Source organism: Triturus cristatus, chromosome 4_1 (assembly GCF_964204655.1).
Source record: "Triturus cristatus chromosome 4_1, aTriCri1.1, whole genome shotgun sequence".
Taxonomy (NCBI): domain Eukaryota; kingdom Metazoa; phylum Chordata; class Amphibia; order Caudata; family Salamandridae; genus Triturus; species Triturus cristatus.
Genome location: NC_140585.1, coordinates 1,200,295,389 through 1,200,309,957, shown reverse-complemented (window position 1 = coordinate 1,200,309,957; position 14,569 = coordinate 1,200,295,389). Strand labels below are relative to the sequence as shown.

The 14,569-nt window shown below is 46.3% G+C and overlaps 1 protein-coding gene across 2 annotated transcripts in view; it reads right to left on the bottom strand.

Annotated features, from left to right (window-relative positions):
- SLC4A8 (solute carrier family 4 member 8) overlaps positions 1–14,569 on the bottom strand; it is a 544,868-nt gene that overhangs the window by 80,248 nt on the left and 450,051 nt on the right. For both annotated transcript variants that reach the window (XM_085654497.1, XM_085654496.1), the window contains exons 16-18: positions 14,108–14,269; positions 5,178–5,291; positions 2,751–2,912 (exon numbers count right to left, since the gene is read on the bottom strand). In XM_085654497.1, coding sequence (XP_085510623.1) covers positions 2,751–2,912; positions 5,178–5,291; positions 14,108–14,269 — 438 coding nt within the window. The remainder of the gene's footprint in view (positions 1–2,750; positions 2,913–5,177; positions 5,292–14,107; positions 14,270–14,569) is intronic.

Below are 14,569 nucleotides of genomic sequence, written 5' to 3'. Positions count from 1 at the left end.
GGGAAATGCCAAGTTGATAATGGCCACATCGTCATCCTTCAACCACGTCTCGGTGATGGCTACGATGTCCGGAGCCTCTTCCTGTATCAGGTCAAACACGGCCTGATAATGCAGCACCAGAGACCTGGCATTCAGGCTGAAGATGCGAAGAGAATGCTTGGCACGAATCTTACTGGGGGCAGCCGTAGAATATTCGTGTGCGCTCAGGGTAGGGGAATCTAAAGACCACCTACCACACGCACAGTGAAAGGGGCCTACTAGTGGGTGTATAGGGGGAAGGGTACAACTCACAATTGAACGACCAATACCCCGCAAAGTGTCGCCAGAATACACCAGCATGGTAGCGAGAGCCGAACCCGAGACCAATTCTCAAGAACCCCGCTGCGCCCTGCGCGCCCCTAGCGCGGACGGGCGCAGACGGGCAGGACTCAGGCACGACTCCGGCTAAGCGACGGCGTCCCACTGCGCGTACCCGCTGCGCGGGAAAGGACGACTTTAAATAGGCGTTCCTTTGAGCCGAGCGAGCGTCAATACGCTCCAAGATGGCGCCCGCAAACAGATATTAAAGCCCAAAGCAAGATGGCGCCTAAAGCAGCAGCCCCGGACCACCCACGGAACCCGGACCCGCCAAGTGACGGTGTTTCAAACAAATTACATGCGGTAAGAGGGAGGGGGGGATCTTTACCCAGGTCCTGCTAAGACGGAGTGACAATAAAAGCCAAAAAACAATAAAACAACAGTTAAAATACAGGGCGAGCAAAGCGCTCGTAACAGCGTGCTGAAGGTAGAAGCAGTACCTGACCAGAGTCCAGATACCGAGTCCGCCTTAAATAGGCGTTCCTTTGAGCCGAGCGAGCGTCAATACGCTCCAAGATGGCGCCCGCAAACAGATATTAAAGCCCAAAGCAAGATGGCGCCTAAAGCAGCAGCCCCGGACCACCCACGGAACCCGGACCCGCCAAGTGACGGTGTTTCAAACAAATTACATGCGGTAAGAGGGAGGGGGGGATCTTTACCCAGGTCCTGCTAAGACGGAGTGACAATAAAAGCCAAAAAACAATAAAACAACAGTTAAAATACAGGGCGAGCAAAGCGCTCGTAACAGCGTGCTGAAGGTAGAGGCAGTACCTGGCAACTAGATGTGCTGGAGCTTAAAACAAAGAGGAAAAAGAGGAAAAAGAGAGAGCGAGAAACAGAAGGAGTAAGAAGCAGTTAAAGATGAGTGTGTGTTTATAAGAAAGTCTATCTGTAGGTGACAGAAATTGAGTCTGTCAGAAGATTACATTCAAAGGTATTCAAATAAAGCGATACTAGATCCAAGACAGTTTCACAGAAGTACACGGAAGTGCCTACACCTCCCTCCGTGACAGTGTCAGCCCTTAGGCCATGCCCAGACGACTCTCCCTGATTGATACATCCACCTCTAGAGCCCACAAACTAAAGAGGGGGGTGGGAGAGTCGGAAATGTAGTACATGCTCCACCCCCTTAACTTCACCATATGCCCTGTCTCCTGGGAGGGCAGAGGTGTCACAGTCTGAGGGCGAGTGCCCCTTGGGATGCTGAAAGATCTGCCCTAATACTCCCCCAAGTTAAACGTGGCATGAGAAAGGACCTTTGTTGCCTATTATGCTTCTGTAGTGGAGTACCGCATTATTTAACTGATGAGGACTTGAGGCTCGCATTCAGCACTCGTAGAGGGGTGAAAGGCATAAACCTGTCTGTTTTGTGTGAGGATTTCTGACTCTTGACCTGCTTGAGAAGGATAATGCTATTTACCATTGGACTGAGAGTGGGTACAGGGTCAAGCGATGCTGTGCAGTGGAGTCTGTCCGTGAGCGGGAAAAGACCCCTGGACAATTTTTGATTAGGATTTCAGGGTCTTAAGCTGCTAGAAATTGAAGTTATGTTACGGTATGACTTCCTGTAGGGCACAGGAGTGCAGTACAATACACTATGTCTTTGGCTTGGAAGAAGATGCAGAGCGCAGACCCCTACACAGTTGGCACTAGAATTTCAGGTTTTGAGCGGTTATAGTTATGCTACAATAGGAGAAAAGCTGAGTGCAAAGCACAGCGGGCCGTGCAGTGTAGTGAGTCCACTGTACTGCCTGGCAGGCATCTCTATAGGAGGGTGAACAACAATATTTAAAGTAATGAACAGGTAAAAGTGTGGCCAGGTGGGTGAGAGTGAGTGCACTTTGTCTTTGAGCGTGTAACAGGGAGAGGAAAGGTATGCAGTAGTACTCTAAAAGGGAGTACAAAAGAATATTTTGTGCTAATGGCTACCTCGTCACAGTTCCCTTACTCACCAAATCAGGACATGGGTGTGCAATCCTAGAATGCAGTGATATCAGCAACCCACATCATCTACGTGACTGGAACAGCAGGAGAAATGCCCAAGTACCGTGTCTGACAGGTGGAGTGGTAACTCTCTCCACACTTACACATTATGCGCATCACCAACAGTGGCCACATCAACATCTTATCAATTACACTAACAACTTTCTCACCAACAAGTAATGCTTGGTTTCATCTTGAACTTTAACCCACTATAAAAGCTATCACACTTTTCTCACCTAAATCTAATGCATGTTACCAGCGCCTTTCTCATCTAAACCTTCTGCTTACTGCTTGCGTGTTTCTTCTACACCTTATACCTTTTGCATGCCATCAAGTACCTGTCTCAGAATGTCTTCAACACCAGGTCACATACACCTAATGCCTCCGACCATAACGTGTGTGCATCTCACCTTGAGCTTATGTTCTTTCCTGTTGATGATGACAGCTGTAATTTGCTGGTCCATGAAGATTAAGATGGTGCAGAGAAGGGCTGGAAAGACGGTGGGGAACACAGTCCACCATGGATTGGGGCCGATTGGATTAACAATCCACCCACGGTCATCTCTGGTAGGCTTAAAAAATAGGTTGAAAAGAACGACTTGAGAAATATGCACATCATGTTTAGGTTTGCCTTAACGTATGACAAATGATTTTGAAAATATCAGAATGATAGGCAGGATGTGCATCATAGAACTGTATACCACATTGTTGGAGTAGCAGGAGAGGTGTTCAAGTATCATGTGTGACAAGTGAAGTGTAGCTCTTTCAAAATAATGGGGCATCTACTGTTTAAAAAAATGGATCACTTACCTTCAGTAATGCTCTTTCTGGTAAAGACTATCTAGCAGCTGATTTCTCACCTGTTCAATATTTCCCAGGCATCAGACTGGATCCTGAAACTTTTCAGCAGTACTTCTGCACACCAGTAGGTGGCAGAGTGCAGCTCTGCACTGACCCCGTTCTGCTCCGGAAATGAAGTGCAAAGCTTATATAGGTGCCACTCCCTTGCACTGACACCAGCTGCTTTATGGACAGTCTGTGCCCCAAGCCGCCAAGCCCCAATGGCAAGTAGGTTAATCAGATTCCTAGACTTGGGATCTTATTAATGGATAGAGCACAATCAGAGAACTGCGAGGATGGGAATCTAGGTGAGGAATCTTCGGTTAGACAGTCTCTTTCAGAAAAATATTTAGTGAAGGTAAGTGACTTGCTCTTCTAATAGCGACTTCTAGTCGTAGATTCCTCACCTTTCGAATAGATACCAAAGCAATACCTATTTGAAGGTGTGTCTGTGGATGGACTCAAACCAGAAAGCCCTGCAGATTCTAACAGCCAAAATGCTCCTGGCTGCAAACCTGACTGTAATAGTGCTTCATAAACATATGACAGGATGCCCATGTAGGGGCCTGGCAAATGTCCAGGACATGGAAACCACATGCCACTGCGTTGGTAGCAGCTTTGGCTGTGGTAGAAAGAGCACGCAGTCCTTGCGAAGGCTGATTTTTAGCCAATGCGTAGCAGATCTTAATGCAAAGCACAATTCAGTGGGAGAGAACGCTTCTTCAGCCTTACCTTTTTTCACTCTAGGGAATCCCACAAAGAGCAAATCAATCGTCCACCTGGTTTTCTTTCGTATGATCTATAAAAAAGCTCATATCTACCTTGAGTCTCAAGTGATGGAGTCTCTCCTCCCCATTGAAGGGGCGAGGAAGAGCATAGAATGCCGGCAGGGTGATGTACTGGCTGACGTGGGACGGCGTCACAACTTTAGGCAGGAATTATGCCTGTGACTGCAAAAACAGCCTGTCTGGGAAGAAGGTGCCATATGGCCGGCTGACACAGAGCTTGGAGCTCACTCCCCTGCTGCGCTGCTGGTATGGCAACGAGGAACACTGTCTTGAGGGTGACAAGCCACAAGGAGCAGCTGTGAATCAGCTCAAAGGGAGTGCTAAGGACCAAGCTAAGGTCCCACTCTAGCATGATTAAGAGGGGGGAGGAAACAAAAGATGTAAACCTTTCAAAAAGCACATAACTCGGGACTTAAACAATGAGGGCTGCTCTGGTAACCACAAAAGAGCCAACAGACACCCTTTAACAGTGCCCAGAGCAAAGCCTTAGGCCAGGGACAAAACAAATAACAAAACGTCAGATAACCTGAATGGAGGGGGTCCATCTGCCAAGTATCACAAGAAAGCTACAAATGTTTCCAAACATTTTCCCTGTTTCCACCTTTCTCTCAGCCACTACCAAATCTCAGCCCTTTTTCTAACTGGGCGTTTCTTTCTTGTTTTTAGGTGGTGTTCAGGCAGTGGCGCCACAGGAGCAAGGGTATTTTCTTGCAGAAAGTGCCTGGCGGTACCCTCTGCCCCCTCACAGGAAGGTCTTGACTTTCACAGCGCATCACTTCAATTTCTCACTGAAATCATTCTTCAGTTTCATAGTGGTTACTCAAATCTCATTCTTCTCATGCATCTTCCCAACAATTTCTTTATGGGCATGTTGTATGTAGATGGAAATGTAAACATAGGCTAATGAAAATGTTTGAGAATGTTGCACAGTAAACCATGTTGTGTCCTGGGAGCATGGGAAGGGCCATGGGAAATCACTGGACACATGTTATCCAGTTTTTCTGTCCTACGTGCCATCAGCCTAAAACGTTCACATCTGCTCACAACCAAAAAACAATCAAATCAAAGTGCGCCAAAGAACGGTAACAATATAGACTAAAAAAAGGGTAAACACACACTGGGTGGGGAAACATTGGAAGGAGACCATATTCTAGCAGTGGTGGCTAGGGTTGGGTAGGTGAAGAAGTAAGGGTGTGAGTAAGTACTCACCTTGAATTCACTTGGGACTTGCAGCTTTGGGGACGGGACACCGATTAAGTAATCCACAATTACCATGGTGAGGATGGTCAGGAAAACAGCAAAATCACTCACCATGGAGCGCACCTTGGAGAAAAACAGTAGGAAATGACTGTGTGGGACTATAAGGCAACGCACATCTTTTACATCCAGAGAGACACAGCTTGTTTTTCCACAACACTGAACAAGACTATTCTGCAATGTTCTGAACCTTAAATGTACTGCATCACTCCTCACTCGCCAACCGAAGGTCATATTTATATAGCAAATCCACTTACAACACTGATCAGATTTTTATATCCGTTATCCTCTGAGAGCCCTCAATTATTATGGCCACCGTTTGGGAGGCGCTGCCTTACCTGTGGATGATTTTATTTTGGAAGAAGCTTCCAGCTCCATGAAAGGCACTGGCGAGCACTGCTTTTCAGACAATTCCCTACAGGCTTGTATGTTTTGAGCCTAACAGCCTCTTTCACCATCTTCTCTGATTTGATTTTTTGTAACGAATCCAGGGTCTAACACTAAGAGATTCTGTCAATGGCAAACACAGCAAAAACAATGACACTGCTATAAAAAGAAGCAGGCTAGACTCCACCGCTATAACAAAAACACCAGACACTACACGCTGTATATGGCCATATTGTTATAAAAAAATACACACCGATATTAGGACAGAACCCTACTGCAAAAAAGGCAGTAGAAGTAGGTAGAACCGCACTGCCATAAAAGACCGGACAATATGACAAGTTCAAATCGCACTGCTCTAAAACAGACAACTGAAACAAGCCACGGCAATACTGCTTTAAAATACTCTAAAAGCAGACCTATTGCTATAAAATCAAGTACTGGCAAAGCAAATAGGTTTGCCACTGGCCGCCAGCCTCTTGGATTAGTCAATACGTGTTTATTGTGTAATGCTTTTTGCTAAATTTAATTTTGAGGAAGCTGCCGTCCCCTAATTAATCTAAAAAACAAACAAAACATAAAAAAATCTGGTCTAAAAGAACACATATTGCGATAGCAGTGCCGGCACCGAAGGGAACTGCTTTGCACGTGATGTGCTCCTTGCGAAATAAAAGAAGGTCCTTGCTCATGGCCAAGTTAGCCAATGGCTGAAGACCAACTGCCCCCTACTGTATGTTTGCTGTAGTAGGCAGAATGAAATTGTAACTGTACCACCAACAGGCCATTGGATGAAGATGGCTGACTGAAAGCCTCTATATGGATATTATACTAATATTAATAAAAATCAAAAGGCTTTGCCTAAGGTCATACCTTAAAATCCAGATTTCGAGCAGAAACATAAATGTAAGCAAAACGCTCTCCAGCAGGGAGCAGCAAAGCACTACGGAAAGGAATAATATATATTTTTTATATTCACTTAAAAAACCATAGGTTTCACACGTTATAGTTACCTGGACATTTCACTCGTAAAAAACCAATGAAATTCCCCTGTTATAGTTACTGCAGGCAACTATAACTCACGCGATCGCAATCTCTGCTGATGACGTCAGATATTACATCACTGTATTTAGACACTTATTTACCCATGTCTTCTTCCATTAATCTTTAGCTATACATATATTACAAATATTTATTTTTCAGAAAGACACATATGTCATCAGTGATGTAATATCTGACGTCATCAGCAGAGGATTGCGGTCACGTGAGTTATAGTTGCCTGCAGTAACTAGAACGGGGGAATTTCATTGGTTTTTTACGAGTGAAATGTCCAGGTAACTATAACATGTGTGAAACCTATGGTTTTTTAAGTTAATTTGCAAGGTTTTTTAAATGCTAATTCGTAACTATAACGTGTGGGAAACCTATGGTTTTTTCAGTGAATTTGTACGGTTTTTTAAATGCTAAGTTATGTTTTTTTTTTGTTTTTTTTTCCAGGTTTACACCGTGCGCGCACCATGCGCTTCGCGCACCGAGCGCCCACGGTTCGCAGTGCGCGCAGGGTGCGCGCACCTCGCGATTTTTAAAAAAAAAAAAATGTTTTTTTTCTCCCTTGGGGGTCCTTCTGTGACCCCCTGACCAAGGCTAGGGGGTCAGGAACTGTCCACTCTGCCCCCTTTTCACGTTCTCCACCTTTGTTTTTCACCCCCTCAGACTGCAAGAGACAAAATGGCGGCCGACACTTCCTGGTTTCGATCGATTCGAATGTTTACTGACCTCTTTCAACCAATCAGAATTGCGCTCGCGCACGGCAGGGTGCGGGCACAGTGCGCGCACGGTGCGCGCGTATAGATATTGATATGCTTTTAAATGCTATTTTCTCAGGAAATACTGCACATATTTACACCAGACCTGCAAAAGGCACTTCCTTGCCCTAATGGCTACCTCTCTGCCAAATTCCACGTAATTCTGTTCAGCCGTTCGGGCTGTAGCTGCGACTAAAGGTCCTATGGAAAAATGCATGGGGAAAACGCGTTTTGGGACCCCCCCTTTTTCTCAGCGCCCGCTTGACGAATCACCCGGAGACTTTCAGGGTAGAAGCTGAACGGAGCGCCCCATTAGTTTTGAAAATTGCGCGAGGATTCGTCAACCGGCGCCAAAGTTATTCAAAATAGAATTGGGAGATTTCCTATGGAAACTAGGTTGTAACTATAACTATCTACTGACGACCGCCAGTAGATTATATATATATATATATATATATATAGAGAGAGAGAGAGAGAGAGAGAGAGAGAGAGAGAGAGAGAGAAAGAGAGAGAGAGAGAAAGAGAAAGAAAGGTGATTCACATTGTATAACTGGTAATGAGCCTCTGTGCAGTTAGATATCTTACTTAATTCTTCTTGATTAGCAGGTTACATGAAGAATAACACATGCCAGGGGTTCTGACCATTTCCCAGTAATAGCTTTAGACTCCAGCTGCTTGTCATGGCGGAGCAGAGCGCTAATGAAAACAACTTGCTTTTTTTTTTTTGTAAACAAATTTTATTCGTCAAAGACACATCCAGCGAAGCTCTGTGACCCAGAGACTTCAACCATATCAAAAGACAACATACCAGCTTTGAAATTTTTCTCATGAAGTATCGTATACAGACTACAAAAGAGACATGCAGAACCAAAGCAGTCCCCTCCCTTAAAAAAAACATAACACCACCCCCCACCCCACTCCCCCACCCATCGCACTGTCCATCCAGTCAAAGCAGCAGATCTATGCACGACTACTATTCTGTTCCGTCCATGACCCATACCCCCCAGACCCGGCTGTGCCTGGTACTCCAGTGTGCCATGCCTCTTTAAAACAACTTGATTTTTTAAAAGCACTTTGTGCCTGACATCTGCCGCTTCTAAGCCCTTGAAGCAAAAGCTGTTACTCTGACCAAATGTAATGGTATACAATCTACCGAGTTTTAATAATTATTAAGACATCTTGCTGCTCCAGCATAACACTTAGCAAACAATACGCAGTCCAAAGAGATGCAACAAAAACACTTTAAACAAACAAACATCGAACATTTAAGATAAATAAAGTAAATAGCTTGGATTCAAAACTAGGCCTGGGTGAAAAACTACGCTACACTCGCAGAGTGCGCGTAGTTTGCGCAACTACGCAAATTGCACGTAGCAAAGTGCAAAAACGCGTAGCGGGCATTATTTACTCACTCGCGATCCTCAACGTCAAGTTGGCGACCGAGACCGAGCAAAATCAACATCCCGGCGAGACTTTTTCCTCGTTCGCGATCGGCAACATCAAGTTGCCGATCGCGAGCGTGGAAAATAAACCGCCTGGCGAGATTCTCAATGCGGGGAGGTCAGGTTTCTCATTGCGAGTGGTCACGTATGCTCGCAACCGCTCGCGATGAGAAACTACCAGTCCGCATTGAGAAAGCTGCCGCTCGAGTACAAATCTACTCGAGTGGCAGAAAAGGACCGCTTGCACTGTGCATGATGCCGTTCGCAATGATTGCACAGTGCGGACAAGCATCCGGCACTGTGCAATCATTGCAAACAGCATTTCCCTACCGCACTACGCAGTTCGCGTAGCTACGCATAGGGTGCGTAGTGCAAAGTGCACTTTGCGTAGCTACGCATAGCGCGACTACGCGAACTACGCCCAGGGTTATTCAAAACGCAGATTGAGTCTTAAAAAAATTTACTGAAATAGCCAAAATGTTATCAAGGTAGAATGAGTCTCTGTATAAAATTAGACCTGAACGGTTAACTCCACTATGTTCGCGGCATTTGCAGAGCTTTTTGCACTTTGCGGAGTTCCCAAAAACTCTGCTCTGCTACTCGGAGCGGAGTTTTTTTCCCACTCGCCAATGGTAAGCTGGCGAGCGCGAGCGAGGAAAATCCAAGACTAGACTACTTTCCAGCGAGATTTCTCAACACAAGCAGTCGCGATGGCCGCTACTGTACACGTTGGAAAACCTTCCGCTCACATTGACGAAGCTGCCGCCTGAGTAGAACTTTTACTGAGTGTCAGAAAGAAGCTACGCCTTCTGCGCTGTGCGTGATGACACTCGCGCTGATTTTACAGTGCGGGATAAACATTCGGTGCTAAAAATCAGCGCAAACACTGTGAGGTAACACAGTCCGTAGCTTGGCAGAGTTTTTTCTGTCACTTTGAGGAGTTCCACATACTCCGCAAACTCTACCCAGGCCTATTCAAGTTTTGGAATGAGGGTTGTGTTGGAGATGTATCTGTCACACAGAGATAACACTTAAGTATGTGAAATAATGGCCCCTACTTTCAGTGAATGACAAACAGCGTCACTTAAAAAGTGGGTGGGACATTCACTGAAATTTGCATTAGAATTAACTGGCAAACTACACTCATATATGCAGAAACACCAGCAACTCCGAAGTACACACTTAACTGCTCCCTAGCCAATCTCCCAGACTGCATGGTTGGCTGCAATGAAAACTAGCGCACTGCGAGGGCCTACGGCCGCCATTACAGAATGGCTTCATGGCTTATTATTTACTGCACTGACAAGACTGACACAGCCCTCACCAGCTGAACAGGAGAGCTCAATATGCTCAAAGGATTCACCCGATTACCTACACCCAGAGTATGTCGTAGGTAAGTGGACGCATCCCAAGTATATACCCCCTTAAAAATTCTGCCGAGAAATTCCAACCAATCCCCTTATGTTATCCATTTTAACATGATTTGATGTTATCAACTCCAATCCAACACAACCCTATTAGCCAGGCCGTTTCTACCAATTCTGAGCCCACCCTGTTCTAAGCACTCAGTGGCGGACGAGGGCACCCTTTGAGGAAGCGATCTGATAAACATAGCTAGAGAACTGAAGGACCCTAACACGGTCCCACCCTGCAGGCCCCACCCCAATCTAACCACCCTCACCTTTTGCACAAATCACAAGACGGAAGACTTTACCACAACCTGTCCAGGTGGATATTTTCCTGTGCCCCACCCACCCTCCGCCATTGCCCATCTCCATCAACATAAGAGATCAAAGTGAACCCCATTCTCTTGTCCCCAGCGCACAAAGGCGCTGAAGGAAGGAAAGCGCAATCAGGGATTTACAGAGCAAACTCATGGACACCAGCTCACTACAACGATAGATCTGCACACCCACCCACCCCTCAAACTGCCTTCATCCATTCAAGATACGAGCATCTCCCTGGTCACTCACGCCGGACACCAAAACGCAACCCACATGGGTACACTTCCGATGATAACACCTTTTTATCCTTTCAGCGCTCCACAAAGGGATATACATGTTACAGTGCAATGCAATGTACAACACAACACTCCTGAACAACAAAAAACAGGGAAAGATGGCGAAAAGAAGTAGCTGTTTGGCAATGTGCATGCATAACTTGGGGCTAATCATTTATAATAATTCAATTGCACATTTAAGTGATCAATAATAAACATCTTTTTCTGACATAATGTTGTCGACATGCTGTTTCCACCTTCCATGATTCAACGGGTCATCATCAGGACAGAGAAATGAAAGGGCACAAAGGGGAAAGATTGCTGTGAGTTGTGTACAGGGGCAAAGAACGAACGAACTGCTCAGTAAGTGATGGTGAATGGCATCCAGCAAAGGCCAAGGAGACCCAGGAGCAGTGCTGGAAAGTTACTGTGTAATTTAGGGAGGCAGTAGAGGCAGCATTCCTCCATCACAGTAACAGCGCCAAGGCCAGACAGGCCCTGGCAGTCTTGTGCTGACTGACGGAGGAATGCTCCCTCTACACCGTTGTTCACTATTTGGCGCCCCCCTCCCTCGCGAGTTTTCCTAGCACTGTGTGTTTACTGGGCACCTCGGGAACTTGGTTTTTAATCTAATTTGATGCTGCTTACAATTGCCTGAAGAAACATGAACAGAAGGATTTATTTTTGATCTTCTTTGGCCATATCTCTGTTAATTGATTTATCTGACATAACAATACGTTTTTTAAAGTATTATATACAATTGATAAGATTCTGTTTTTGGATGAGACCTTTTTGGAGACGGTTGCACATATTAGTTAAACCCTTGTCCACTTAGGTCTACAGGTGACTCCTGTTCTACATGTTGCTACTTGGGTTACACCGCACCGGCCTTTGAGTAGCTACTTTGCCTCAGACGCAGAGAGGACAGTAACCCTTCCTTGCATCTATTCGTGCCCCTTCACCCTCCATTTATTTAACTTAGGATGCCAAGGGGTGCATTTTGTTTGGCACCCACAAAACCTGTTAAGCCTGTTCGAAAAACAGGAGGAGGGTAGCTTTTTGGACAGTGTAACCCAACTAGTGCACGCAGCGCATATGCAGTGACAGTGGCGTAGCTAGACATTAGACCGCCAGAGGCGATTCCTGCGTTTTCTGCCTGAGGCGGCCACATTGAGGAGCGGGTGGTTACTAGGGGTGCTGGCGATTGCTCGGATTGCGGTCCGCGATGGCCGCAGTGAAGATGGGGGTGGGAGATGCTGACGATGGCCGCGAGACGGCAGGTAAAAGTTGGGGGAGGCCGCCACCCCCCAACTCTTGATGCCCGGGGCGGACCGCTGCCCCCTTGCTACGCCACCGTGCAGTGATACTCAAACTACAGCTTGAGGCAGGCGCGCAACACCCATTGGACTCAAAGGGCTTCAGCCCCACCCCCCGTCGTGTGTGGCAGCCCGGGATGAGACAGCTTCCCCGGCACACACACAGCCGCACCGAGCACTTCACAGGTCTTTAAAAGACCTGTATGTTAATGAGGCCTTGCTGTTGTTTCACCCCTTCTAAGAGCCCCTGCAGCTCCACTCTGCCTATTGCTTAAAGATTCAGCCCACCCCCCGAAATTTTTTCTTAGCCCCCCCCACCCCCCCAAATATTGCTCTAGTTGCGCCTCTGGCTTGAGGCACTCCTGACCTTCACATGCCAGCTGGACAACCGCATTGGCTGCTGTCATTTCTCGAGAGAGCACTAACATTCAGAGAGATGTACATAAATGGTTAAGGGTTTATTTACACCTAAACGAAGTCGAAGAAAATAAGCAAATAAGGTATCCTGCACTACCAACTTTAGCGACACATTTACTTTTGAGATATGTAGCATTAAACATGTACAGAATATGATATAAGCCTCTTCAAATTTCATAAGTGTATTTTGTTAACTTGGAGAGGTGTTTCACCTTAGTACATCAGATTATATCAGTGCATTAAGAAGCATTTTTTTAAAGTGATAGATTTTAAAAATGAACGCAGAAATGTTCATGCCACCTCCCACCCTGACAACCACCCCAATAGTGAACTAGGAGGCAAGTCAGTAAGTCATCAGGATCAAGAGGACCCGCCTGGGTTGTTATTAGGTTAACATTATAGTTTATTAAATCAAACACAGGGGGAAGTTTTGTTGATTACACACTCAGAACTCTAGTATTTCAAGGTGCTCTTAAATGTGATAATGATAAAAATGGAGACAAAGTGAAGTAAAACAAATACCTAGAATCACACAATTTGGTCAATTGGGGAAGCTGGGATTGATCCCAGGTTTTCTGGTTGCAAATTGTGCAATTCTATTGCATTCCATTTCAATAATCAAGTTACATCCTTTTTACACTTGCCTATCCCATGGTAGCAATGGTAAGCAGAGAAGGCTTAAACCAAGAGGCAGTAGAGGGGTGGCGAGTCAGATACTGCATCGCACAGTATTGTCAAATTGAAGTCTCTTCTAGAAACTAGGGGCTTACTCAGCTGCGTAACAACACTTGAGGGCTCCCCCCTGCAAAATACATGGAGCCCCTCCCCCCCACCCCTCTGGCCCACCACCTATACCTTTTACAGAAGGGGAGTCCCTGGAGCTAGGGGGACCCGCACCGCTGGGGCTGCGGGGGCTCTTGTTACGCCACTGGGCTTACTTTAGAGGGCAGTACATGGAATGAAACCCTCAAGATATCTCCACTGCTCACTGACCACACCATGTACATGCGTTGCTTTCCCTATGCCCACCTTACCCCGTTCCCTGCAAAGACCCTCTCCCAACCTGCTGGCATCAAGGCAGCCTTTGGGCACAGCTTCGTGGCCCCTAGGAAAATGTTTACGTGTTCCCATGGTATATGGTAATAAAAGGCGATATCTAATTGTGAAGATGGACATGTTCACATCTCAGACAACAATGTCACCCACGGTTGTTCTTTGAAAGAATACGCTGTCGCAGACCTTTGCTCTTCAGTTTGTCGTCAGTTTTATGATTTCTAAAACAACACGTTTTTGTGATACATCTTTATTTTTATCACCTTGATAACACAGCTGAAATTGTAGGCATAGTACAGGGGCTCGCCTCCCTAATCCCCATCACAAGCAGGGGGTGCGTAGAAGACTTTCCCCTGAAAGGTGTGTCGGGGGCAGTTGCCCGGGGTAACAGTGGCCGCCCTGCCCTCTGCTGTACCTCAGACCCTTCCGCCGTCACACTAGCCGTCCAACCGACAATAACCCTGCTTACCTTGGTGGGAAAGTAATTGCTCGTCTTGAACGTCTTCAGCGTGCTGGACATGGCGAACGTGGTGAAGAAAAGGATGCACGACCAGAAGAGAACGTCCGGGGTATAGGGCCCGTCGTGCCCACAGGCCGTGCCAATAAAGTGTCCGTGCATATCCCGGCATTGCTGAGAAGAAAAGAAGTCAGCAAAAAATCCACATTATTACCAATGCAATTTAGGTTGAGTTTTTAAAAACAAAATTAATAACATGTCAGTAACGCAAAATGCGGCTGGTGCTCGGAAATGTGCACGGATACTCAACCCACTGAGCCAGTTTACCAACACAGTCAGGGCCGCCCCAGTGCTTGCATGGGACCAGTCATAGTGGAAGGCGGAACTTCCAGTGCTTCTGAACTATTATAAGGTAGCAGCAGCCGCCTCGAATAAACTTTGAACAAGTGCTTTAATTGGGCAAACCTTACTCTG